The sequence below is a fragment of the Phoca vitulina genome, unplaced genomic scaffold (assembly GCF_004348235.1).
Source record: "Phoca vitulina isolate PV1807 unplaced genomic scaffold, GSC_HSeal_1.0 scaffold8, whole genome shotgun sequence".
NCBI lineage: Eukaryota > Metazoa > Chordata > Mammalia > Carnivora > Phocidae > Phoca > Phoca vitulina.
Window position 1 is genome coordinate 56,732,846 of NW_022589711.1, and position 25,289 is coordinate 56,758,134.

Genomic DNA, 25,289 nt, shown 5'->3' on the forward strand with positions numbered 1-25,289 from the left:
CTAAAGCCCGTCTCACCTGTGCAAATAAAACGGCGCACGAGTTAGCGGCTCCGTGGACCAGGAGCGCGCGCGACGAGCCGGAAGTGACGCGCGCCGTGCCCGCGTATTCCCGCCCTGCCCTTCGCCTGCCGCTCGGTGGCGGGAACTGGGGCGACCGTGCTGACGGCGGTGAGTGTGTCACCCGGTGTGGCGGCTCGGGGCTTCTTAGGCCTGATAGTCTCACACCTGGGAACGGAGCTAGGACTTTGCGACCACCTCGCCCTTTCCCTATCCCGGAAGCCCCGGGGGCGAACCGGCGGCGTCCACCCTCCGGAGACGAGAGGCTGAAAGGCCCAGGCAGTGCCCGGGAGTACGGGGAGCTGGGGATAACAGGTGACCAGCCCGAGAAATTGTGAGGGTAGCCTTCGTTTTCCTCAGCTCCTGCGCCCTAAATGCCCCTGCTATGTCTTCCCCTTCCGCACTGGTTCGCGCAGTGGTAGCTCCGTACAGCATCTTTCAGAGCCCTGCTTTGAGCTGTAGTACTGTTTAGTAATTACTGCATCTGGCAGGGATGGAGTAATCCAGTAACGTTAAAAAGCTTGGCTGTTTACAGTTATTAGCCATTTATTTACTGAGTATCCAAATGCCAAGCACGGAAGTACGTGACACAGAAGTATGCTTTTTCTCTGTGTTCTTTTTTTTTTTTTAATTAAAGTGAGGTCTAATTGACATACAGTATTAATTTCAGGTGTACAACAGTGATTAGACGTTTGTGAAATTATTGAGTATATAGCCTATGCTGTACATTACATCCCATGACTTATTTATTTTATAACTGGAAGTTGGTACTTCTTAACCCCCTTCCTCCTTTTTGCCCCCTCCCTTCTGACAAGCACTAGTCTGTTCTATGTATCTATGAGTCTGGGTTTTTGTTTGCTTTGTTTTTTAGATTCCACATGTAAGTGAAATCATGCAGTGTTTGTCTTTCTGACTTGCCTATATTAGTATAATACTTGCAAGGTCCATCCATGTTGCCACAAGTGGCAAGATTTTATTCTTTTTTATGGCTGAGTAACATTACATGTGTGTATCACATCTTTATCCATTCATCCATTGATGAACACTTAGATTGTTTCCATAACTTGGGTGTTGCAAATAGTGCTGCATTGAACATAGGGGTGTATATATCTTTTTGAATTAGTGATTTTAGGTTGTTGGTTTTTTTTTTTTTTCCAGATGGATACCCAATACTGGAATTGCTGGATCATACAGTAGCTCTATTTTTAATATTTTGAGGAAACTCCATTTTGAGGAAACTGTTATCATACTGTCTGCATCAGTTTACATTCCCACCAACAGAGCATGTGGGCTTTCACAATTCTTTTATTTAACTTTTATTTATTTATTCTTTTATTAACTGCCTTACTGAATAGGCCTTAACTCCTTTTATAGTAGGGGAGGCTGAGTCTTATAAATGGTAATTCAGTCACCAAATATTATGGAACATCTGTTGTGCACCAGTTACTGCTTTAGGCACTGGGCAAAAGCAGGGGAAAAGGAGAATTGCCACTGATGCTGGGGATTTTCAGGCAAGCTAATGATACTTTTCTATCCTTAAAACAGCCTTCTGCTGCCTAGAAGAAAGTTTACCTGAATGTTAATAGTCGTTACCTTCTGGGTAAGATTTTGTATGACTTTTTAAAACAACTCATACTTTTCTGCTTTGTTTTGGTTTCTTCAGATGAGCATGTTATTAGCAAAAGAGTGGTTTCCATTTTAACAACACAGTCCCTGGCCCAACCCTCCCCACAAAATAGGCTCTGAAGGCAGTCATTGGCTCTACCAGTGAAACAGGCCCTTGAATGGAGCTCTAGGCCCAGGAAAAGAAATGAAAGTTCTCATTTGTGGTCCCAGCACTCCTCATTGCTAAGTCCATTCCAGGGTCTGAGCTAGAGCTAGGTCCATGACTGGAATGGAAGAGACTGTAGATGCCCATGCACAGTTTGGCCACTAATGACATCATATTTGTCAAAAAGTGAGGAACTCTTAAAATTTTTTCAGTCATAAGATTTATCTTTGATCTGTAACTCTCACTATAAATAGATTCTAAGTTCCTTAAGCACTTTGGCCTCTTTAATTGTCCCTGTAGCTCTCAGTACAATACATTTAGGGGATGCTAGGTCGTGAGGTGATGTCCTTTATTTAGTAAGTAATTATTGGAGTATTTTGCACAAGGTTAAGTGTGCTAGGTGTGCTTTCCCACTTTCTCGTAATTTCAAAAGAACTTTTCTGTTTTGCATCTGGTCAGGGTGAAGTAACCATGCAGGCTTTTCTAAAAGGCACATCTGTCAGTACTAAACCGTCACTGAAGGATCGAGGAGTAGCTGCCACAGCTGGAAGCAGTGGAGAGAACAAGAAAACCAAACCTGTTCCATGGGTGGAAAAATAGTAAGAATGCTTATATTTTTCTTGACATAGTTAATAAATTACTTCTCTAACCAGTTTTAGTCACTTTTTTGTTGTTGTTATTGTTGTTGTTGTTGTTGTTACTTAAGAGGGGGATGATTTGCTTTGTTTAGATGTCCTTGAAAATCACCCAAATATGTAAGTCCTAGAACCTTGCAACCGAAGGTACCTTCAGATGATCTAGTTTAATTGCTTTATAGATGAACTAAGGTCTTACCTATAACTCAGGTCTATGGTTTTAGGGATTGAGATACAGCAAGAGAAAACAGAATTTCTAGAATGTGGCCATAAGCTCTTGGTCAGGAGTTCTACATAAATCCAAATAATCTGTTCCCGAACCTTTCATTACGGATAGGTGGAAATTGTTGAGTTTTTGCTTATACGTTTTTGGCAAAAACAACACTTGAAGTGGCACTTCAATTTCAATCAGCTAAGTGATATTATGACAAGTAGTTGTAACCCCTGGTGTAGGCTCAATTATTATCAAAAGCTTGCGGATTACTTACAGGTCAAATAAGACACTCATATGTTTTGTTTGGCACTAACAGTGATTTTTAAAATGGGAAATTTCACATAAAAATCTGGATTTTTAATTAAATAAATTATACAAAGGGAAAAAAAATCTAGCTTTTCAGCTTCTCAAGAGAATAGGCAGAACTAGATGCAGGTTCTCATTTGACAATAGTTAGTTGGACTTGAGTACTGCTTCTCATTCTGGAAAGGTCATATGTTCCTCATTTCACCGTAGTTCCTTCTGTTTTCTCTTGCCTTATACTCTGCCTTCTTTTACTCTTGTTTTCTCCCTGGCCCCTGCAGGTATTTGAATATGAAACTCTAGCTTATAACTTATGCTGGTTTCCCTAGAAAACATTATCTGACCTAAAATTCCTACCTGGCATTGACCTTATTAATTAGAAATGTATAAATCAAAGAAGGGCTAGCTAATTAAGCACAATGCCTAATCTTAGGGTTAGGAGTATAACTTTGTTCCAGCTTCTCTTAAAATCACCAGTTAATGATGTAAGATGAAAATTATATGTTACTATACTTCATCTTGGTTAAACTTGTTATTTAGTTAGCTCTCAATCAAGTGACTGGTTAGGCGTTTTTTGTGCAGTTAGGTGATGGATGAAATTGGTATTAGTCAATTAACTATATTAACCAAAATAGTTGTCTGTCCTGAGGTTATTAAATAGTTCTTCCTTTTCAGCTTAAGTGCATGATCTTGTCAAAATATATTACTTTGTGGGCAAGTGTTCACTTTAAATTTTTAACCAGTTGACATTTGTGGTGTAATAAGATCTTTTTGCTTGATTTTTGTAAGCATTATAGATGTAAACTGCATCTATAAAGGGAAAAATGACTTCACTCCTTCAGTATGTATTAGCTTAAGGTAAATACAAGTGAGGTTTCCACCTACTTCCAATTATGAAAGTTTCCCATTTTATTACCAATATTTGAGTATTATCATTGATATTTTAGCAAAAGGAACACTTAAGACATTTCTGTGGCTACTGTAATATACTAAATAATCTCTTTGGGTTCTTTTCCAGTCGCCCAAAATGTGTGGATGAAGTTGCTTTCCAGGAAGAAGTAGTTGCAGTGCTGAAAAAGTCTTTAGAAGGTGCTGATGTGAGTAGCAGATGATATTTCATGTCATTGGGAGATTTAAGATTTAAATTTTTTTTAATTAAGATTTAATTGTTTTCATTCTTTTCCTTCCTTTCATAACCTCCTGCCCCCCTTAAATACTAGCTGTATATTAGTTCAAATATTTATTGAGCATCTCCTATCTTATGGCATTGTTACGTAGTACTTAAGTAGAGACCACTGAACAAGACGTACTGGGTCCCTTTCCTCATGAGCTTTGATTTTGGTGGGGAGACACAGAGAATAATCATGGAAGCCAAATAAATAAGAGAATAATAGATAATAATATGCACTATAAAGAAGAGTCAGAGATTCTTTGAAAGTATAATTGCTCACCTAATGTTAGGATTTGGTTTGAACTACAATACAAAAAATGAGTATTTAATTCTGCTTATAGCATTGTGTCTTCTGTCCATATGTGGGATAAAAAAAATTCTTCAATGACTTGCATTTTAGATGATTCAGAGACAAGATAACCCCATAAGAAGAATTAGCAGTTTAAAATTGTGTATGATGAAGTGCTTTAAGAGCTCAGTGAAAGAAGGGGAAAAGTTGGAGATGAAAGTGGATTTTTGCTTTATTCCCCAGGAAGATTTGCTTCCTTCCTTTCAACCTGGCTACTTTGAATTAGAGTTTCTTTTGGCTTTTGCTGCCATTATTCACTTCCTGGAATTACACTATAATAGTATATATTTTGAAAGAAGTTATATTGCCCAGTCACTGAGCCGCCGCCGAGGACTCAGCAGCCTCCCCCTTGAGCCCCCTCGCTTCCCGACGCTCCGTTCCCCCCGCCCGCCTTCTCCCGCCGCCGCCTTCCGCAGGCCGTTTCCACCGAGAAAAAGGAATCGTATCGTATGTCCGCTATCCAGAACCTCCACTCTTTCGACCCCTTTGCTGATGCAAGTAAGGGTGATGATCTGCTTCCTGCTGGCACTGAGGATTATATCCATTTAAGAATTCAACAGAGAAACGGCAGGAAGACCCTTACTACTGTCCAAGGGATCGCTGATGATTACGATAAAAAGAAACTAGTGAAGGCGTTTAAGAAGAAATTTGCCTGCAATGGTACTGTGATTGAGCATCCAGAATATGGAGAAGCAATTCAGCTACAGGGTGACCAGCGCAAGAACATATGCCAGTTCCTGGTAGAGGTTGGACTGGCTAAGGACGACCAGCTGAAGGTTCATGGGTTTTAAGTGCTTTTGGCTCACTGAAGCTTAAGTGAGGATTTCCTTGCAATGAGTAGAATTTCCCTTCTGTCCCTTGTCACAAGTTTAAAAACCTCACAGCTTGTATAATGTAACCATTTGGGGTCTGCTTTTAACTTGGACTAGTGTAACTCCTTCATGCAATAAACTGAAAAGAGCCATGCTGTCTAGTCTTGAAGTCCCTCATTTAAACAGAGGTCAAGCAGTAGGTGCCTGGCAGTGTCCGGCCTGAAACCAAGCAGTAATGTGATGTTTCGGTCCAGCACAGAGCCCCAAGATCACAGATGGCTATGTCTGGCCAGAAGCTCCTCGGCTCTCCCTCTTCAGAGTTCCCTGCCCTAAGAGAATGTCACCACCTGAACAGCCCACGGTGAAGCTGAGAGGACAGGATGGGGTAAGACCACAACCGCAGCTGTGCTGCTACAGGGAGTCACTGGTAGTCAAAGAAAGATCCCTGGTGTCTCCAACCTGACCAGGTGGGTGGAGCTTCAAGCGGCCATCTTCCCTCTAGTGAGGCGTGATAGGACATCTGACTTGCCACCAAGGTCTTTTTGACCAGACCTGTCCTAGCTAATCGATGTCCAAACACCAGAATGTGAGGCCAGCCTTCATAGGAGTTAAACTTTTGACAAGGGAACAAACTTCACACTGATGTATCAGTCATGTAGCTAGCTGTAGAGCTTGCAACTTCCTAGCAACAGCTGCCCAATGCCATGTGAAGTAACAGACTGGTTTTGGTTTATTTTTTCCTTCAGTTTTAATGTTATGTAATGTATTTAAACCCTTATTTAAATAAAACTTGTTTTCAGAAAAAAAAAAAAAAGAAGTTATATTTATCAAACTATTTAAAATCTTTTTCTCTGCCAATTTTTGTTTTGATTTGATCCAAATACCTTTACCTTTTAATTTTATAATACACAGTTTTAATTGTATAGTAATAATTACACAGATTGCAGGACAAGATATATTTTAATTGGCCGTATTCTCAACTCTTGAGGCAAATGTATGGGATTATGACCCAGTTCTTGATTCTATACCATCTATCTTACAAGGCTGAATTAAGAACTTCCTCTTTTAAAACACTTATTTAATATCTTATGTTTCTTTTCAGACTAAGTTTTGTAAAACTTAAAGATGAAGGAATTTTTTAAATTCTACAGAGTAAAGAAAAATCATTCATTCTTTCATTTACTCTGGTATATGTGCTGCCAAAGTGAGCACTCCTTCATTTACATTAAAAGATTTTAAAGTAGAATTACAGGTTTTAAAGTAGAATTACAATAGATGATTTTCAGAAATCAGTTTTAAGAACTAATATTCTGCATACAGTTCTTGTGTACACCATATATATCACTGTTATGTAATGTAAGGTTTAATAATTTTACCGTGTTTTAAGGAAGTTAAGTTATTGTATGTGATAGTTACATGGATGAATTATTACAAATATTGAGGTATGCATGGATCAAAATAATAGTTAAAGATGAAAAAACCTAGGAATTTTAATATAATTCACATACCCAAATTGACTAGCCCAAAGCTACCAGAAGGAAGGAAATAATAAAGATTAGAGTAGAAATAAGTGAAATAGAGACTAAGAAGAAATAATAGAAAAGATCAGTGAAACCAAGAGCTGCTTCTTTGAGGGGCGCCCGGGTGGCTCAGGTGGTTAAGCTCAGTTGGTTAACCGTCTGCCTTCAGCTCAGGTCATGATCCCTGGGTCCTGGGATCGAGCTTCACATCGGGCTCCGCATCGGGCTCCTGGCTCAGCGGGGAGCCTGCTTCTCCTCCTCTCCACCTCCCCGCTCATGCTCTCTCTCTCTCGCTCGCTCTCTCAAATAAATAAAATATTAAAAAAAAAAAAAAAAGCTGGTTATTTGAAAAGATAAACAAAATTGATAGACCTTTAGCCAGACTCCTCAAGAAAAAGAGAGGACTCAAAATCAGAAATGAAGGAAGAGAAATAGCAAATGACACCACAGAAATACAAAGAATTATAAGAGAATATTATGGAAAAGCATATACCAACAAATTGGACAACCTAGAAAAAATGGATAAATATTCCTAGAAACTTACAATCTTTCAAAACCGAATCAGGAAGAAACAGAAAAATTTGAATAGACTGATTACTAGTAATGAAATTGAATCGGTAATCAAAAAATTCCCAGCAGACTAAAGCCCAGGACCAGATGGCTTCACAAGTGAATTCAACTAAACATTTAAAGAAGAGTTAATAACTATTCTTCTCAAGCTATTCCAAAAAATAGAAGAGGAAGGAAAACTTCCAAATTCATTCCATGAGGACAACATTACCTTGATACCAAAACCAGTCAAAAAGCTTAGGAGGTTCTTTGGTGTTTGTTTTTAAGTAGCAAAACTCATAGCCTATATCTTAAGCTGTATGCTACCAATGTAATAGTCTTCAGTTAATATATTTATCTGTACAGTGGCTTATTGTACACATGTTGAGTACTATACAAGATGCTGAGAATACAGATATGACTAAATAAGGTTCTTGACCTTAAGCTTACCATCTAGTGAGGTAGACATATTTTACAATTAAACCAAAACACTAAATAAAGAACAATAATTGTAAATTGTTGTATATAAATAATTGCAAGTTGAATTAAGTGCAACAAAGACTGATGAGAGAGTAACAGAGGAGTTCCACTTTAGATTGGGTGGTCAGGGAAGGCTTCTGACTTGTAATGTAGTAGAAGTTGGCGAAGCAGGAAAAAAGCAGTCAGACCCTAGCTGGGGGACGGGATAGGCCATAAGTGCTTAGTTGTTGGAATTCATTGTAAATTGGAGCCTGGAAAGGTGAGCAGATCATGGACGTTCATAAATACAGGTTGGTTTTTGTTCGTCTGGTTTTGTTTTTCTAGGTGGAGTATGAAGCCAGTGAATAGTTTTAAGTAGCAAGCAGAGGGGCATCTGATTTGGGTGAAGAATGGATGGGAAGGTTGAGGGTTAGGCAAGAATGGAAGCAAATAAACTGCTTCCTAGTTTCCCATGTGCAGTGATTTCTGTACGTGAAAGGACATACTGAAGAGTGTAGTTTTATGACAGAGCTCATTAGAATTTAGTACATTTATCAATCTGTACCACAGATTAGTTGCCTGCTTGATAGAAGCCAAGCCAGTCAGATTTAAGGTATAAAAGAAGATAATTAGTGATTTAGTCTTACCCATTCTTCCTCTAATTAATTCTCCCTGATATATGTGGGCATCCCTACAGGGTATATAATCATGGAGTAGAGTACTGCCAGGCACTTAGTAAACTTTTTTCCCCACCACTACTCTAGGAACATCAGCTCATCCAGAGCCCTGATAAGTCTTTTTCATTCCTTTTTCCTCTGTATTAGCCAAATTGAAGGTCTCATTTGGTCTCTTTCCCCCTTGAAGCAATGGACATCTTTATAAAATACAAAATCTTTCTTACAAAATATAAAATCTTGCCCAATCCTGAGCAGAGGGGTGGGATAGGGAACTGTGACAGAAGCCTGAGATTCCCTTCAGAAAAAAGAGGTTTCGAGGCGCCTGGCTGGCTTAATCGGTGGAGCTTTGCACTCTTGATCTCAGGGTTATGAGTTCAAGCCCCATGTTGGTTATAGAGATTACTTAAAAATAAAATCTTTTTCAAAAAGAAAGAAAGGTATCTAATGCCTGCTTTGAAAACTCACCTAGGTATATTGGGTATAAAACAGTCATAAATATTGATTCAGCTTAAGATATTAGACATTTTGGGGGAAAGTATAGTATGTGAAAAAGCAGGATTCACAACTACTAATAGTGTGATACTGGTTATATTAAGAAATATTTGTATTCAGATATGTGCCCTATTAAGGAAGTTGTTGCACTCTTCCATAGACATTTTCAGTCATCATTTTCATCTATTTGTACCAGAATACAACTTTAAAAAAATAAAATTTAACTTCTACAGCTCCCTAATCTCTTGTTTTATGGGCCACCTGGAACTGGAAAAACATCCACCATTTTGGCAGCAGCTAGGGAGCTTTTTGGGTAAGTTGAAATCTTTTTTTTAAAGACTTGACACCAAAAATCTCTGCTTTTCTTTAACTAAAAATCTGTATTTGGTTTCTTTGTAAGGTTATTATTTCTGTATTTTTTATTAATTCAGTGGGCCTGTTTCCAGTTCCTCCCCTCCAATAAGTAAGCTTGCCTACATCTTTTGTAATCTTCATTCTGAACCTTATTCAAGTATTTGATGTACTACAACATAGGAAGCCTTATGATTTTTGTCATCACTAACTTTTTCATTTTGATTTTGAAGCCCAAGGGACCCATCCTATCTTTATTCATGCCAATACTTTCATCACTCTCTTAATGGTGGTTGTGTTCACACATCTGTGTCCTTGTGTGATAGGATCTGCTGTGTCTCATGCTAATGACCCCACCACTCCTTCTAGAGTTCTTTCTTGCTCTGGCCTTTCCAGGCCCTGCCTCTGGAGTGGCTAGGCCAGCTCCTTGACCTCAAGTATCTTGAGTGTGAGCAGAGTATGTAGTAGTTGATGCAGAATTCCAGGTACACCAGAAGACCTCTGTGAGCCACTTTCTTAGATTCTTCTTCAGGATTGACTGTCTTGGCTTATCAGCCATTGTAGAGGAGCCTTTTACCTAGAGTTAAAAGATATATATCAGCCCAGGTATGATATCCCTAAAACATGCACCAATAGCAAAGTCTGTCTTAATCACTTCTCGGCCTTTTGGCTAAGATCAAGTGTACCAAAGGCTATCTTGAATTTATCCAGAACTTTTATATCAGGCATATATATGGTGAAAGGGTACATATGAAATCCTGTTACATGTGAAAATAATCAGATACCTCTGAAACCACCAAATATGTACAGATAATTAGTTATGTTGAAATGTGAAGAAAAAAGGGGAAGGTGCTGTGAATCTAATATTTTATTTGACAGCAATTTTTGTTTCTCAAGGAAATTATAAAAGAGCTTTTTTGATTATTCCACAACTCAGATCCAACCTGATGAACCAGCCTTAGCAATGTAGTCATAATGAAACCCAAGTAGTTTATTAATAGTTTTTTGAGAGTAGGTCAGTCCAAATTATATAATTTTTAAAATATCCTGTTAAAAATAATGTTTGTCCTTTAGAACTAAATTTAATTATGAATTCCACATTTCATAGTATATGTGGTTTTAAAATGGAAAATATATGCACAGAGCTTTATGAATGTGCCTATAGAAAAATGCTTAGAAGGTTATCATACTGTTTAGGAAAACTAAAGACAAAACTAAGTCCCAGTTCTTGTTTTTTTAATTAAAAAATAAATACATGTATAGTAAAGTTTTCAAAAACAAAGACTTGGCAGGGTGTGCCAGTTATTTTAATTTTCTTTTGATTTCTCAGATGACCCTATGGTGAGCTATTTTTAATAAATTTTTTTTTAAACTCAAAAAAAAAAAAACCTGTTCATGTTTTAATCCAGTAATAGTCCTTATAGCAAGCTACCTTATGGAAATAATTGAAAATATGCTGTGTTGCAGCATTATTTAAAATTGTACCATATTTAAAACTATCTAAATATCTAACAATAGAAGAATAAATTAAGTAAATGATGGTACAATCATAGGATAGAATGTCATATAGTTATTAAAATGGTATTTACAGTGGTTCTGATGACATGGCAAGATGTTTATGAGACAATCTTAAGTGGAAAATTGATTTAAAATTTTATTATGTGATACCATCTACCTGTTTTTTTTTTTTTTTTTTCAAGCTAATGAAATATTTTATTGTACATAATAAAAGTGGTGTTTTAAAAAAACACTTCCAGGCCCAGACATCTGCAAGAGTATGTGAGGAAGGGATTCCACTGGAGTATAATAAGCAATACTCGATTGAATGAAACCATAAACCCACCCCACTCTCTATAGTAAATTCTAACATTCACCACAGGTTTGAAATTCCTGTAGCATCATTAAATGTGTATTTTAAAATATTACAAACATGCTTATGATGCATAGGAAGATGGAAAAATTTAGACTGTAATGCACACCATATGTACTCCCAGCTTTTCTAATTTACAACCAGTTAAGAATCACAATATCCAAAGAAAGTATTTTAAAATAGTATATGACTCACTGATAAGTGATATTCTACTCAAATAAATAGGAAAATTTTCATTTTAATGTCACATTGAATTTTAGTACTTTTCAATCCAAGAAAAGAAATAAACTGAGACATGGTCATGAGTTCAGGATTATATATATTACAATTTGCCTTGTTATAATACATTTGTGGCTTTATGATAAAAATAACTCAGGGACATATGGAGTTCAAGCTAATCTGCGTAACTGTCACAAGAAAAAAGCATTAAATGCATTTCTGAAATAAGTATTTTCATTTAATTTCAGAATCTCCAAACAGCATTAAACCTTGGCCTTGTTTTAAAAAAGTTTAGTTAAACACTAAGCTAGCTAAATAACCGTCTTGAAAGATTCAAACACAACTGATATAGAAAATGCTTTCCCTCTAATCTCAATCTTACATAAATGGAAGAGGTGAGGGGGAAAAGGTAGACAATTTCTTTAGCAGCATATATGGCTAAATCCATCAACCACCTTAAACTAGAATGTCCATTATTGACCCCATTAAAAAGAACTGGGCAAATATCAAAAATTACCCACTTCATAAACCAAAGACAACAATTTTAGGGTTACGGTAAGTAAAATATTTTTGAAACACTTCAAAAACTTTTAACATTACACTAGAGGAATCATCTCTTAATTTTAAGAAAGAAAGGTATAACAAAGTAAAAGACATTTAAACTAAACTGATTTTCAATCCCCTTTGAACAAAAGAAATGAAAAATAATGGTTGATTAGCTAAGCTTTGTGCTCTAACCAAACTAATTACAGTGATTTTAAATGGCAACAGCCCATCTGACTGGGTAGCTCGACAGTTCTGAATATTTTTGCAATGATTTTTTTTTTTTTTAAAACGCAAAGACATTAAAATGATCTGGTCATGCAATGTTCATCTTATGCATTCTGCATCTCTTTGCCAATCTTGTAGCTAAGGATCTTGTTCCAATCAATCTTCGTGCGTGTAACTGGCAACTGTCGACGTAAGGCTTTGAAAGTAGTGTCCGACATTGTCTGATAATTCTCACTGATGGCAGTCTGGTATTCATTTTCTGCAGCTTCTACAATCTTTATAAATTCTTTTGCTGTTTGCACCTCATTAGACACTGTTAGGGAATCTTGTATATCTTTATGACTCACTAACTGAACATTACCATCTTCATAATAATGAACCTGAATTTTCAAGATGCCAACCACCTGAGTGGTTGAAGGGGTGATTGTAAACTTCCACTCTGACCTCCAACGACTATTCCAAAAGTTTTTTGCTTGGAACTGATGGCTTTCTATGCATGCAATAATGGTTTGCTGTCCATCTATTTTTTTACCATATACAGTGCAGACCCCATTTGGATAATGTTCTTTTACATAAGCTCGGAGAGCAGTTTCTACTGAAGTTCTCCATGATTCGACTGCATTTTCTGCTTCATGTGGTCTTGGATCAGTTGCTTCCTTTCTTAAGTGATCAAATTTGAAACAGATTCTGTTTTTGGGATCCAAAAACTTTCCATTTCCCAAGTCGCCATGTTCTGTTATCAATACCTGATCGTCATAACCTTCAATTTTTACTGGAGTAAACTGGTCCAAGTTATACTGTGCAAATGCATGAGCTGCTCCTTCCCTGAGAAGATTATCATTATTAAGCAGTAACCGAACATCATTAAACACCTCATTAAATTCTCCAGGAGGGGCATGAATAATGAATTTTGCTGCTATACGCACCTTCTCCTCATCAGACAACTGCTCCTCCAGATCCGCCATTTTCCTTCTGGCGACAAACCGCGGTGGCGGTGGCGGCGGCCACCTGACTTCCCCCTTTCCGTGCGGTCCTCATCATCTACCTGTTTTTTAAACTGCATGTCTCTACAAAATAAAAAATACAAAAGTGATTGCATGCCTTCTATCTAGTACTTACTAGGTGGATTTTAAACTACTACAGAATGTGCAATTGTTAAAATGTGGTTTAAACCTCAGTTACTTATATGCTCTGTTATTTTTCATATTTGTTTCATTTTGACATAGGCCTGAACTTTTTCGATTAAGAGTTCTTGAGTTAAATGCATCCGATGAACGTGGAATACAAGTAGTTAGAGAAAAAGTGAAGAATTTTGCTCAATTAACTGTGTCAGGAAGTCGTTCAGAGTAAGTAAAGCTCACTTTTCCTTCTTCATACCATGTCATTGCATTTGTTGAAAATACGTTTCTGCCACATGTCCAACTCCTTTTTCATGTTAGATCATATATTTTTTTATTTTATTTTTTTAAGGAATCTCTACAAGCAACATGGGGCTCGAACTTACAACCCCAAGATTAAGAGTTGCTTGCTCTACTGACTGAGCCAGCCAGGTGTCCCTTTATCTAAATTATTTAAACCCAGAAATGACCTTTCCATTATAATACCTAATTTTAAATTGTTTAGCTGTCAAGGGTTTTGAACTTATGTTCTGTCTAAGGAGTATTTATTAATCAAATTTGGTAGTTTGGTGGTACACCTGATTTTTGTTATTGTGTTATGAAAAAAAAGTTCTGTCAGATATCTTAAGCTTCAGTGTATATTTCCTAATTAGGGTGACCATATAAGTTATTGTCCAAACTGAGACACTTTTAGAGTAAAAGAGGAAGTATTATTAATAATTTAAATAGGACTGCTCTGAGTTAAACAAGGATGTTTAGTCAGCTACTTATAATCCTTATGTGGCACAGTTCTAAGATTAAATTTTTTGGAACCTGGTATATATTTAAATTCATATCAGAGCACACTTCAGAATTTGTAGAAAGTGAATGACTGATTTTTGATATCTACCTTGGATTGACAATGCATATAAATCCTATATTTGATAAGGGACTTCGATCAAGAATATATAAAGAACTCATACATTTTAGTAATCAAGAGAAAACCCAATTTAAAAGGCAAAGGAACTGATAGACCTTACACCAAAGAAGATATAGTAGTCCCCCTTTATCTGCGGCTTCAGTCAGTTTCCATGGTTTCACTTGCCTACACTCAGCTGAAGTCCAGAGCAAATGATTCACCTTCTGACATAATCATCATCAGGTCATTAGTAAGTAACCTAGCATCACAGTGCCTATGTCACACTTCACTTTGTCTCATCACATAGGCATTTTACCATCTCACATCACAAGAAGGGGGGAGTACAGTCCAATAAGATATTCTGAGAGAGACCACAGTTGCATAATTTCTATTACACTATATTGTTAAAATTGTTTTCTTTCATTATTATATTGTTAATGATGATGTTATTGTTAATCTCTTACTGTGTGCCTGATTTATAAATCAAACTTTTTCGTAGGTATGTGTGTATAAGAAAAAGATGGCATATATATATTTATATACTGTTTGATACTATCCAGGGCTTCAGGCATTTGCTGGGGTCTTAGAACACATTCCCTGTGGATAAGGGGGGACTACTATACAAAAGGCCCATAAAGACATGAAAACATGCTCATCAACATCATTAGCCATAGAGAAATGCAAATCAAAACCATGATGAGATACCACTTTATGCATACTAGGATAGCTCTTAGCAAAAAGACAACATATTGGCAAGAATGTGGAGAAATTGGAACCCTTACACTTCACTGGTTGGAATGTAAAATGGTACAGACATTTTGAAAATAGTTTGGCAGGTCATCTAAAAATTAAACATAGAGTTACCAGATAACCCAGTAATTCCAATCCTAGGTGTATACTCACAAGAAACGAAAAAATAGGTCTATTCAAAACATGTTAAAAAATGTTCGTTAGCAGTATTAGTCATAGTAGTCAAAACGTGGAAACAACCCAACTATCCATCAACCTATGAATGAACGAATAAAATGTGGTATATCCCTTTGCCGTATTATTTGTAGTGGAGAGTAATGACATGAAGTAATGACATACTACAACATGGATGAACCTTGAAAGCATGCTAAGTGAAAGAAACCAATCACAAAAGACAATGTATTAATCCATTTATACGAAATGTGCAGAATAGGCAGATCTGTAGAGACAGAAAGTAGAGATTCATGATTGCCTACCGCTGGGAGAACTGGAAGGCGTGATGGGCATGGGGTTTCTTTTTGGGATGATGAGAGTGTTCTAAAATTAGATTTTGGTGACAATATATGAATTATAACTCCTGTTTCTCTGAATCAGTGGGAAGCCATGTCCTCCTTTTAAGATTGTGATTCTGGATGAGGCAGATTCTATGACCTCAGCTGCTCAGGCAGCTTTACGACGTACCATGGAGAAGGAGTCTAAAACCACACGATTCTGTCTCATCTGTAACTATGTCAGTCGGTATGTATATTGCCCTGAAGATAGATGGTAGGCAGCCTTGTTTTGATAACTCCAGTTAGGGAGAGAAAAAATGTAAATGTTTCAAGGCTACAGTAATTTCTCCTCCATCAAGTCTTGATTTGTTCTTGATAAAAATGAGTTCTTTGGGGGAAAATCTTTAGATACTGACTTTTTTTTTCCCCGATATTTTACAGAATAATTGAACCTCTGACGTCTAGATGTTCTAAATTCCGATTCAAACCACTGTCAGATAAAATTCAACAGCAGCGATTACTAGACATTGCTGATAAAGAACATGTCAGAATTAGCAATGAGGTAATTACTAATTATTACAATATTGTTATTACGAATTCCTTTGGTGATTCATAAGAGGTCCCAAAAGCATCAGATGTGGTGCTTTAATTTCTGATGCCTTCAGGCAAAGTTAAGCTAAAAGAGCAACATTTGGAATGTCTAGGAATTACAGGTTCAGCCTTCTTGTTACTATTATAAGTTTATTATCAATATTTCAGAGAGCCAGAACTGGGGCAGATTTCATACACATGATGCAAATTCTCTGATAACAAATCTCTGCATAAGATTTTAGTGTCCTAGCTAATATTTCACTTGAGGAGTGAATTTTGTGATGAAATTTTGGTGATGAAAGAGGGTATGTAGGCCTTACTCATTTTAACAGAATTTAACCGTAATTGAATCGTCTTTATGTATTCAAGAAAATAGGATTAGAAATACGGAACATTTCTTTGTCTCTGCAAATTTCTTTCAAAGACAAGAGATCTCTAGCCTTCCACTGGACTGATGCTATCTCCATGAATTTTGTCATTCCCTTAAAACCGAAAATAAGTTTTATTTTTCTCCAACTCTCGGCTAAAACAGCATTTTTTCACTTTTCTTTATTAAAGTCAAAGTCTTAATTGGCCATCGTAGGTTAAAAAAATTTTTTTCTCTTTTCAGGGAATAGCTTGTCTTGTTAAAGTGTCAGAAGGAGATTTAAGAAAAGCCATTACATTTCTTCAAAGTGCTACCCGATTAACAGGTGGAAAGATCACAGAGAAGGTGATCACAGACATTGCTGGGGTAAGAACATGAGATAATTTTAAAAATTTTGGTTGGGCTTGGGGCTCCTGGAAAATTTTCATCTAACAAATGTATTCAGAATGCTTATTATGTGCTGGTTTAATCCATTCAGGCAGCTTTAACAAAATACTGTAAGCTGAGTGGCTTATAAACAAATTTCAGTTCAGGAGGCTGGGCAGTCCAAGATCAAGATACCTGTATTGAGTATCTGGTGAGCACCAACTTCTTAGTACATAGACTCCTAGTTCATGGACTCAGCTGCATCCTTTCTGGCAGAAAGACCTTTTATAAGGGCACTAATCCCTTTCATGGGGATTCTGCTCTCATACCTAATCAACTTCCCAAAGTTCTCACCCTCTTAGTATCACAGTAGGGATTTTTTTTTTTTTTTATTAAATTTTTTTTTTTTTTTTTAAAGATTTTTTTATTTATTTATTTGAGAGCGAGAGAGAGAGAGAATGAAAGAGAGAACACGAGAAGGGGGAGGGTCAGAGGGAGAAGCAGACTCCCTGCTGAGCAGGGAGCACAGTAGGGATTTTTAACATGAAACCTGAGGGACACAGTCTATAGCATGTGCCAAGTACTATGCTAGAAAGTGTTACACGGAAATAACCTGAAGCATCACAACACTTCAGTGATACGGCAGTTGAGAGATTTAACAGATATCCCTGTTCTTACAAATCTGACAAAGGGTCATATATAAAGGGGCAATATCCCACTTGGAGAAATCATTTGTCAGGGTTCATCTCTACTAGTATAACTACTACTTTTAAGACTTAGCTCGTAAGATATTTTTCATACCGTTATGAAATTGATAGCATTAGTCCCCTTTAATTTTCTGGGTATTATAAGCTTTCTGAAAGCAATCTCATTAGTGGCATCTTTACTAGGAAAGGGGGCATCTCCCTTTAAATTCCCTTTAAGCTAGTTGATAGATGTTAACCACTGCTGAGGAACAGTTAGAACCACTTGGGTCTGAGCCACTGGGGAGAATTTTTAGCTGCTCACCCACTGAGCAGTTCAGCTGTTCTTGTCCCATCGTGGGCCCAAGCCTGAAACTATCAGAAGCAAAGAAAATTTTGTGTATTTCAGGGGCATTAAAAATTTTTTTAAAAGCAAAATGCATTGCTATTACCTAATCAGGGTTAGGTTATGGTTACCTGAAAAACTTATTTCAGTAGTTTTCTGGAGCTCCATGATAGGAGCATGAGGTTCTTCCCAAGTTCTTCCTTTGCCTTCCCAAACTTTAGGTAATACCAGCTGGGACAATTGATGGAATATTTGCTGCGTGTCAGAGTGGCTCTTTTGATAAACTAGAAGCTGTGGTAAAAGTAAGTCACTTTACAGGTAACTTTGGGGAAGGAAAAAATTATAATGATCCTACTAAATTCAACTTTCTGTTGCAGGACTTAATTGATGAGGGCCATGCAGCAACTCAGCTTGTAAATCAATTTCATGATGTGGTCGTAGAAAATGATAACCTTTCTGATAAACAGAAATCCATTATCACAGAAAAACTTGCTGTAAGTAGGCACTTCACATTTCAGCAAAATGTGTTAAATACAACTCTACGGCAAATTTTCCTAACTTTTAGTTTTCTTACAGGAAGTAGATAAATGCTTAGCAGATGGTGCTGATGAACATCTACAACTCATCAGCCTCTGTGCGACGGTGATGCAGCAGTTAACTCAGAATTGCTGAAAGGATCATTTTTCTAAGATACAATTTTGTAAGCTACTCAAGTTTTTTAAGTATGATCTGATAAAAATAAAATGACCAAAGCACCTTTAAAGTGAATATACAATTTATTTAACATTCAAACTTCATTAAGACATGTGCAATATGGCAATTTTACTGGGGATTTAACCCTACCTAGGATATGATTGCTTGCTGGGGCTTAGCAACAGGGTCCAGTTCACACTTAGCACTAATTAAATACTTTATTGAATAAATACAATACCAAACAAAATGCATTCAAATGCTTTCTAAAAAAAAAAAAAAAAATCAATTTTAAAGGCCTTTCTACTCAGGCTAATGACAAACACAATAAAGGCAGATATGCTAGTTTAACATAATTGGCTGATTTTATACAGCACTTATATCTTTTAGTCCACAAGTATATTATTAAATGATAGAGAACATCTAATACAACCATTTCTACAGAACTAGGAAATAAATTTCTAAGAAAGAAAGATTTTACAGACCCCATCTTTTATACCCAACCCCAACAGTCTAACTCTAAAGAGGATAAAGCCAATGCCTTTCCTCACAAGAGCTCACGACTAAAGTCGCTTTGCTATCAAAATCTGTATTTCTGATCCGTTATGAGCATTGAGACAAGATTCAAATATTCCCAAAGAAAGAAGCACAATGCACGTTGTGATCGCCTATTCAGCAACAGCGAGCACTGCATTCAGAACTATCTCATCCCAGGAATTAAATAAGGTCAGCCACATTCATTGGCATTTCCTCCACTGTAGTATTGTAGAAAGTCTCAATGTCACGAAGAATCCTCTTGTCTTCTTCAGTAACAAAGTTTATAGCCACACCTTTCCTCCCAAATCGACCCCCTCTGCCAATTCTGTGTAAGAAAAAGAAATCAGAGCAATTAGAATGTTACTTCTCGAGTATGAATGAACTACTGAACATGATGATCCACTTGTTAACCATCAGCTGCTGTTTACTTAATAGGGTTATAGTTCGTGCTTCTAATTGGAGCGCACTAGCTGCTAATCAATATCTAGAGAAAAAAATCTTCCTTTGCAGTTAGTGCCAAAAGGATTCAAGGCTTGTCTGGCTGCAAAATGAGATTTTATCAGGTGTCTTGAGCATTACTTTTAAAGCAGATGACAGTATTGTGTTTGGGGTAATGAAATTAAAGCCCATACCAAAGTGGGCCAGCCAAGAGCAGATGTCAGCCTGGGACAGATGTAAACACCAGGGATAAAACAAAAAGAACAGTTATGTAAATCCATTTCGACGCACCTCTGGAACTGTAAACTGTAAATACAAATGCTGCAAGGTTAACTATTGTCTAAAACTTACAACTTTTTCCAGTGGGAAAACAAGTATTTGGTATGGTAACCCAAACTTATCACTGCTTTTTTGCTCAGTTTCACACGTTGTAACTCAAAATTAACTCAAACGTGTTTACCTCCAGAACAGCTTTCTACCTTCCTGATAGAAACCAGACAACACAAACCGCCTAAAAGACTAACATACAAAAATGCCTTGGCTGGAACAACTTAAAAATATCAAATAATCATGACAAAAGAAAAACAAATATAAATACCGACTCGCTCTTTATTCAAACAGTGTGCTGTTTCGCTTATGATTCCACGTCCTAAATTACGTCAACGCCGTTTCTGAGCGCCATCTCGTCATCAACTGCTGCTATCGACTCCTGTATTTTTTAAAAAGTCTTTTTTTACATCATATAACAAAGTACAGTTCAATTTACTTAGGGATAAAGCCACTATAACTAAACCAGGGTCTGCTCAAATTGCTACCAGACAACACCAAGAAAATCCCAACTACAGAGGAATCACCAAGAAAGCACATGGACACAAGAACTTCACTAAAAACTCAAAAGTAAGCTAAGACCAACAGATCTAAACCACCTGATCTGTATGTAGTAAGTCCACAATTTGGGCAACATTTACAACTGTTTTCCCACTGTAGATGACCAATCTTCCCAAGTACAATTTTAGTTACATCTTACCAAGTTACTAAGTCTTTTTGCTTTCCTGATACGAAGTTACCTTTCAAACAAATCAATCCGTAGAAAAGCCACACATGAATTCATTTTACCAATACAGTAACAGCCAAAATGCCACCTACTCACCTGTGAATATAGTTTTCACGATTGGTAGGTAGATCATAGTTTATAACCAATGACACTTGTTGCACATCAATCCCACGAGCCTGAAACACAATGGTATGGTGTTCAAATTCTAATTTAAAAAACTAGACAACTATTAATGTAGGCCACAAAATAGTAGTGAACTATGGTAAGTGGTATAGCCCACTGTGGAGTGTGGTCTTGTCTTTACTCTCCCAAAGAGCCCAAGCTGGTAAAGGTTATCAAAAAACCTTCCCCCCAAAACAAACTTTTGGTAGATTAAAAAGAACAGTGGGAGACTTACCAACAAGTCAGTAGTGATCAAAACACGGCTTGACCCTGATCGGAATTCCCTCATGATAACATCTCTTTCCTTCTGGTCCATGTCACCATGCTGCAAATTAACAAACCTTAATTCAAGAATCACCAGTCAAATTAACTATTTAATTTTATTGACATGTATGAGACCAAGCGTCCCTGGCTGCTACAGGGGTATAGCAGACAGGTATAGTTAAGAAACAACTTTATTTTGAGCAGGGGGAACGACAACACAGCACTTAACAGCTATATTGTAGTCTAAATCCTGCTTTAATGAAAATACAATTATCACTACTAGAACACCTCTTACCAGAGCAGAAACTGTGAAGTCCCTGGCATGCATTTTCTCAGTGAGCCAGTCCACCTTGCGCCTTGTATTGAGAAAAATAACAGCCTGAGTAATCGTCAGTGTCTCGTACAAGTCACAAAGTGTATCCAACTTCCATTCCTACAATTTTTCAAAGTTAACAGTTATTAAAATCTAGTTTCCAACTCATGTTCGTTAGAAATTCATTCTGTTAGGCCTATCCAAGACATATTGCACCAAATCTTAAGACAAAGGACACTGGACATTAAGAAAGAGGTCCACCCCAGTCTTCACAATCTAGTGCAGTTACTTTTCTTCTTGTGTGTACTCTGCTAGCATTATTACAAAAACTAAGGCAATCCTAGTTTCTGCAATTTTAGCACAGTGCTTATACAAGAAGGCTAAAAAATGAACATCTTAATGTTAAGTAATTAGACAAATTACCTCTCTTTCAACATTAATATAAAACTGTTTGATTCCTTCAAGGGTCAATTCTTCCTTTTTCACCAAAATTCGAATTGGATCTCTCATGAATTTTTTGGTCACTTCCAACACATCAGTTGGCATTGTGGCAGAAAGCAACACAACCTTAAAAAGACAATGATTATATGGTCACACAAACAGCACAACTTTCACAACACTCAAACTGAGACCTAGTGTCTTTGCCTCACTACAAAATCGTGTATAGTTACGCACCAATTGCTTTAAGCAGGGGGATGGACAAATCCATCAGTACACCTACATTAAACCTAAGCCCCAACCTACTACAGGACAGGGAGTAAAATTAAAGCTCACCTGAATACTTGTATTTAATTTTTGGAAAATCTCATAGATTTGATCCTTAAACCCTCGGCTCAACATTTCATCTGCTTCATCCAAAACAAACATTTTGATCCATTTTGGAGCTGACAAAGAAAGCCATACATACTATCAGCTCTAGATGCGCAGGGATACTATTTAAGTAACAAAAAATTATACTCTCATTGGACAGCAATACTTACAAAGGTATCTTCTGTTTAACATATCAAATACTCTCCCTGGTGTACCAACAACAATGTGTGGTGCTTCAGCCTGCAGTTTTTGCATTTCATTCCGAACATTGGTTCCACCAATGCAGGCATGACAAGTTGCTCCCATATAGTCTCCAAGTGCCAGAATTACCTTTTGGATCTAAAAGCCAAAACCCTTAATTATTATCCAGTAGAATACAGGCTCTGTGCCTAAACTTCCAAAGCATATGGCAAATATCTGGTCTGCAAAGAGCTTCTATGCATGCACAATACTTAACTATTTCCAAGCTTAAAATGCAGACTGATCTAACTGCTTCATGATAAAATGCCCTTAACATGTTTTCCTTGTGCCTTGTCAAACTTGGGATCCTGTTGCCCCAGATACCAGCTAGGTTAGTTAAATGATTTTAGTTAAATCATTTCCTACATTGCTTTTCATTGTGTAGGAACGTGTAAATAGTGGAACTCTGCAATTACATCTAGGACAACTTGTTGATACTTTAGTTTTTCCCAAAATACTGGACCTTATGTCCTCTTGACCTTAATAAAACCTAGTTTCATTAGCAAGGTTTTACTTCAAAGCCAATATAGCAGTGAGCTTTGAAAACATAGCATGCAACAGATGCATCACAAACTACTGAGACAGTCAAATGATAACATGTCACTGCAGTTTTCATGTTGCACAACTGCATTCAAACTTAAAAATGGGAACAGATCTAGTCCACCCTGAAAAGCTTTGGTTTCTCAAATCTGTTACACAACCCTGCAAACCGGTACCTGCACACCCAGTTCCTATTTTTAACTTTCAACAAAAACTCCCTGCATGCATGGACAATTAAAAAGGAGGGCTCTTACTGATAGGACCAATTTACACTAAGTTTTAAATTCTTCACAGTTGTGAAACCTGAAACCTATGCAACACGCAAGCAGTTTTTTTGAACTACACTATCAATACCTGTTGAGCCAGTTCTCTGGTGGGGGCCAATACTAGTGCTTGGGTCTCCTTGAACTCAATCTCCAACTGTTGCAGGATGGAAATAGCAAATGTGGCTGTCTTGCCAGTACCTGACTGAGCTTGAGCAATCACATCATACCCTAAAAAAAGTAGGATACATATTTACCGATCCCACATCAAACCGCCACTTCTAGTTCACACCATGTATTCCGTTTGGAACATTAATTATGCCCAAATAATCAAGTGATCAGCAATGAGTATTCTCTTCATTTCAGGTCAGTCCCGAAAGATGATTGCCATCATTTCACTTTAAGGAATACAAACAGGTGCTAGTCCCCCAGAAGTTATTTTCCCTTTTACGGTCCAGGTCTTTCTAAAACAGTTAATTCATTTTAAAAAAGTGCTAACTAGTTCTTTTACCTTTAATACAAGGAATAATAGCTCTCTGTTGAATAGCTGAAGGCTTCTCAAAACCATAAGCATAGATGCCCCGAAGAAGAGACTCCTTTAAATTCATATCGTCAAAGTTATCAACAATCTCATTCCAGTTGCTCTGTAAATTACATATAAGAGAGACTGAATAAATGGGATGAACAAGCTCACCTTTCCAACGTCTCAAAATCAACCACCATTTCTTACCTCGATGACACCATCAGGGTCCATTCCCTCTGGGCCTCCATGTTCTCTGCTGACAAGAATACTGCAGTTAGAGAACATCCCTTTCCCCAGCCATCCTTTACTACACATTAGGGGAGAGCCGTGTTATATAGCCGGTCTCGTCTGGCCACTCTCCCCTGCACGTGTACACCCCCAAGGCAGTCAAGGAAGCTGAGGGTGCAGGGCACGGAATGTTCGGTGCGCGCCTGCCCAAAGGCCGGCAACAGGGGACGCCCAGGAAAGGCCCCACGGATGCCGGCCCTTCCCCCAGGCCGGAGCGCCAGGCGCTCCCGTCTCGGCGGCAAACCGTCTCGCGAGAGCTCCACGCGCTGAGCTCCGCCCCTTACACTGCGCAAGCCGCGGTGATTGACGCGGGCCGAGGCCTGGCGAGAGCGATGCCAACGGTTCGCAGGGACCCCGTTGCCGGCGCGGTCCCATCCGCCTTGCGGCCTTGGCGAGCGGGCGCCGCTGTCACCCTCCCCCCACCCCACCTAAAGTCGAGCACTGCAACTCGCGCCTTCCGCCGCAAATAAAGCTTCGGGCCCCGTTGCACTGTCTCGACTGCTGACTGCGCCACCGCTTTAACTATACCTGCTCCGTACGGGCAGGGGAAGCGGCCGGGATTTCAAAGCGTCTTCGGGAGAAAAAAAAAAAGACACCCTCCAACCACTCCGTTTTTGTAGCCTTGCCTCCCCACAATCCAGGCCCTACCCATCATGGAAGCTTCTCGAAGGGCAGAGGGGTGCTAAACCCCAAGGAAAGCCTATGAACCCAGAGCTCCCTGCCTCCACGCCGTCCATTACCATCTCCGCCGGTGCCATATGACCCTCACCACAAAACACCACCGCCGAGAAAGCGCCATACCTGTTATAATCCGCGGAGCCACCAGACATGATCCGAAAAACCACTCAGCGCCCGACTGGAAAGACAGCGGTACCGCGCCACCCGTTTTTTATAGGCTCGCGGCCGGAACCCGTTTTCTGCGGAGGAATTTTCTCGTCGCTCTTTGGTCATCCACCAAATTGTGATCCTGGGGTCCTTAGCTCAGAAAATATCCTAAGCGAGTGGGTGGGAAAATCCAAATTTGGTTACTTCTCGATCTTACAGGACCGCTGGAAATCCCAGGGCCTTGGGGGAGGGTTGGGACTCTTTGCCTTGCGGCGGAAGAATATTGCAGCAAGCGGTAGCCAAACCGCGCTCCCCGCCCGCCCCGCTCCTACGGGGTTTCCGCGTCCCTGAAGCAGAGGCGGCCGGGGGAGCCGAGCGGGACCGGGAGGCGGAAGCCTGGGGCGGCTGCGTGCTGGGCGGCCGGCCCTTCCCCGCGGGCCGGTTGGGCCGAGCTCACCGTCCGCCGCCGGCGCTCGGGGGCCGCGGTGGAGGCCCGGCCGCGCTCTGCACTG

At 38.6% G+C, this 25,289-nt stretch overlaps 4 protein-coding genes and 4 non-coding genes across 11 annotated transcripts; 2 read left to right on the forward strand and 6 right to left on the reverse strand.

Annotated features, from left to right (window-relative positions):
* Positions 1–92: 92 nt before the first annotated feature.
* RFC4 (replication factor C subunit 4) lies at positions 93–18,805 on the forward strand. Of its 3 annotated transcripts, none has more exons than XM_032406948.1 (12): positions 93–168; positions 1,603–1,657; positions 2,288–2,427; positions 3,999–4,077; positions 9,243–9,322; positions 13,447–13,566; positions 15,581–15,724; positions 15,919–16,039; positions 16,679–16,801; positions 18,052–18,132; positions 18,208–18,324; positions 18,407–18,805. In XM_032406948.1, the coding sequence occupies exons 2-12, from the start codon at positions 1,634–1,636 to the stop codon at positions 18,500–18,502; spliced, it is 1,125 nt and encodes a 374-aa protein (XP_032262839.1). In that variant the 5' UTR covers positions 93–168; positions 1,603–1,633; the 3' UTR covers positions 18,503–18,805. The 3 variants fall into 3 exon arrangements, with proteins under 3 accessions (XP_032262839.1, XP_032262841.1, XP_032262840.1); XM_032406949.1 differs by lacking the exon at positions 93–168 and adding an exon at positions 176–372; XM_032406950.1 differs by lacking the exon at positions 1,603–1,657 and having other exon boundaries at positions 128–168.
* Positions 4,813–6,126, forward strand: LOC116633971 (eukaryotic translation initiation factor 1-like). Its single transcript, XM_032406952.1, has one exon. The coding sequence runs from the start codon at positions 4,950–4,952 to the stop codon at positions 5,289–5,291; it is 342 nt and encodes a 113-aa protein (XP_032262843.1). The 5' UTR covers positions 4,813–4,949; the 3' UTR covers positions 5,292–6,126.
* On the reverse strand, positions 11,453–13,340 carry LOC116633970 (F-actin-capping protein subunit alpha-2-like). Its single transcript, XM_032406951.1, has one exon. The coding sequence runs from the start codon at positions 13,183–13,185 to the stop codon at positions 12,325–12,327; it is 861 nt and encodes a 286-aa protein (XP_032262842.1). The 5' UTR covers positions 13,186–13,340; the 3' UTR covers positions 11,453–12,324.
* EIF4A2 (eukaryotic translation initiation factor 4A2) lies at positions 18,588–24,995 on the reverse strand. 2 transcript variants are annotated; one of them, XM_032406947.1, is made up of 11 exons: positions 24,754–24,995; positions 23,872–23,917; positions 23,653–23,785; positions 23,233–23,372; positions 22,269–22,437; positions 22,063–22,172; positions 21,712–21,855; positions 21,271–21,408; positions 20,947–21,036; positions 20,646–20,725; positions 18,588–19,382 (listed from the first exon to the last, which is right to left on the reverse strand). In XM_032406947.1, exons 1-11 carry the CDS (start codon positions 24,780–24,782, stop codon positions 19,238–19,240), a joined length of 1,224 nt encoding a protein of 407 aa, XP_032262838.1. In that variant the 5' UTR covers positions 24,783–24,995; the 3' UTR covers positions 18,588–19,237. The 2 variants fall into 2 exon arrangements, with proteins under 2 accessions (XP_032262838.1, XP_032262837.1); XM_032406946.1 differs by having other exon boundaries at positions 23,872–23,920; positions 24,754–24,858.
* Positions 20,781–20,920, reverse strand: LOC116634186. Its single transcript, XR_004299891.1, has one exon. It is a non-coding gene; the product is annotated as a small nucleolar RNA SNORA4 (small nucleolar RNA).
* Positions 21,100–21,231, reverse strand: LOC116634178. The gene has a single exon (XR_004299886.1). It is a non-coding gene; the product is annotated as a small nucleolar RNA SNORA63 (small nucleolar RNA).
* On the reverse strand, positions 21,494–21,669 carry LOC116634201. The gene has a single exon (XR_004299903.1). It is a non-coding gene; the product is annotated as a small nucleolar RNA SNORA81 (small nucleolar RNA).
* Positions 23,474–23,542, reverse strand: LOC116634205. The gene has a single exon (XR_004299907.1). It is a non-coding gene; the product is annotated as a small nucleolar RNA SNORD2 (small nucleolar RNA).
* Positions 24,996–25,289: the final 294 nt, after the last annotated feature.

What these genes read in the sequence shown, in the direction of transcription:
- RFC4 (XM_032406948.1), top strand. Translation starts at nt 1,634, where the DNA reads ATGTTAATAGTCGTTACCTTCTGG. An exon ending in TAATAGTCGTTACCTTCTGG is followed by an intron (nt 1,658 to 2,287) that starts GTAAGATTTTGT and finishes GCATCTGGTCAG; the next exon opens with GGTGAAGTAACCATGCAGGC. An exon ending in GTGTCAGGAAGTCGTTCAGA is followed by an intron (nt 13,567 to 15,580) that starts GTAAGTAAAGCT and finishes TCTCTGAATCAG; the next exon opens with TGGGAAGCCATGTCCTCCTT.
- LOC116633971 (XM_032406952.1), top strand. Translation starts at nt 4,950, where the DNA reads ATGTCCGCTATCCAGAACCTCCACTCTTTCGACCCCTTTGCTGATGCA.
- LOC116633970 (XM_032406951.1), bottom strand. Translation starts at nt 13,185, where the DNA reads ATGGCGGATCTGGAGGAGCAGTTGTCTGATGAGGAGAAGGTGCGTATA.
- EIF4A2 (XM_032406946.1), bottom strand. Translation starts at nt 24,782, where the DNA reads ATGTCTGGTGGCTCCGCGGATTATAACAG. An exon ending in GGCTCCGCGGATTATAACAG is followed by an intron (nt 23,921 to 24,753) that starts GTATGGCGCTTT and finishes TATTCTTGTCAG; the next exon opens with CAGAGAACATGGAGGCCCAG. An exon ending in CGTGAAAACTATATTCACAG is followed by an intron (nt 19,383 to 20,645) that starts GTGAGTAGGTGG and finishes TTTCTTACACAG; the next exon opens with AATTGGCAGAGGGGGTCGAT.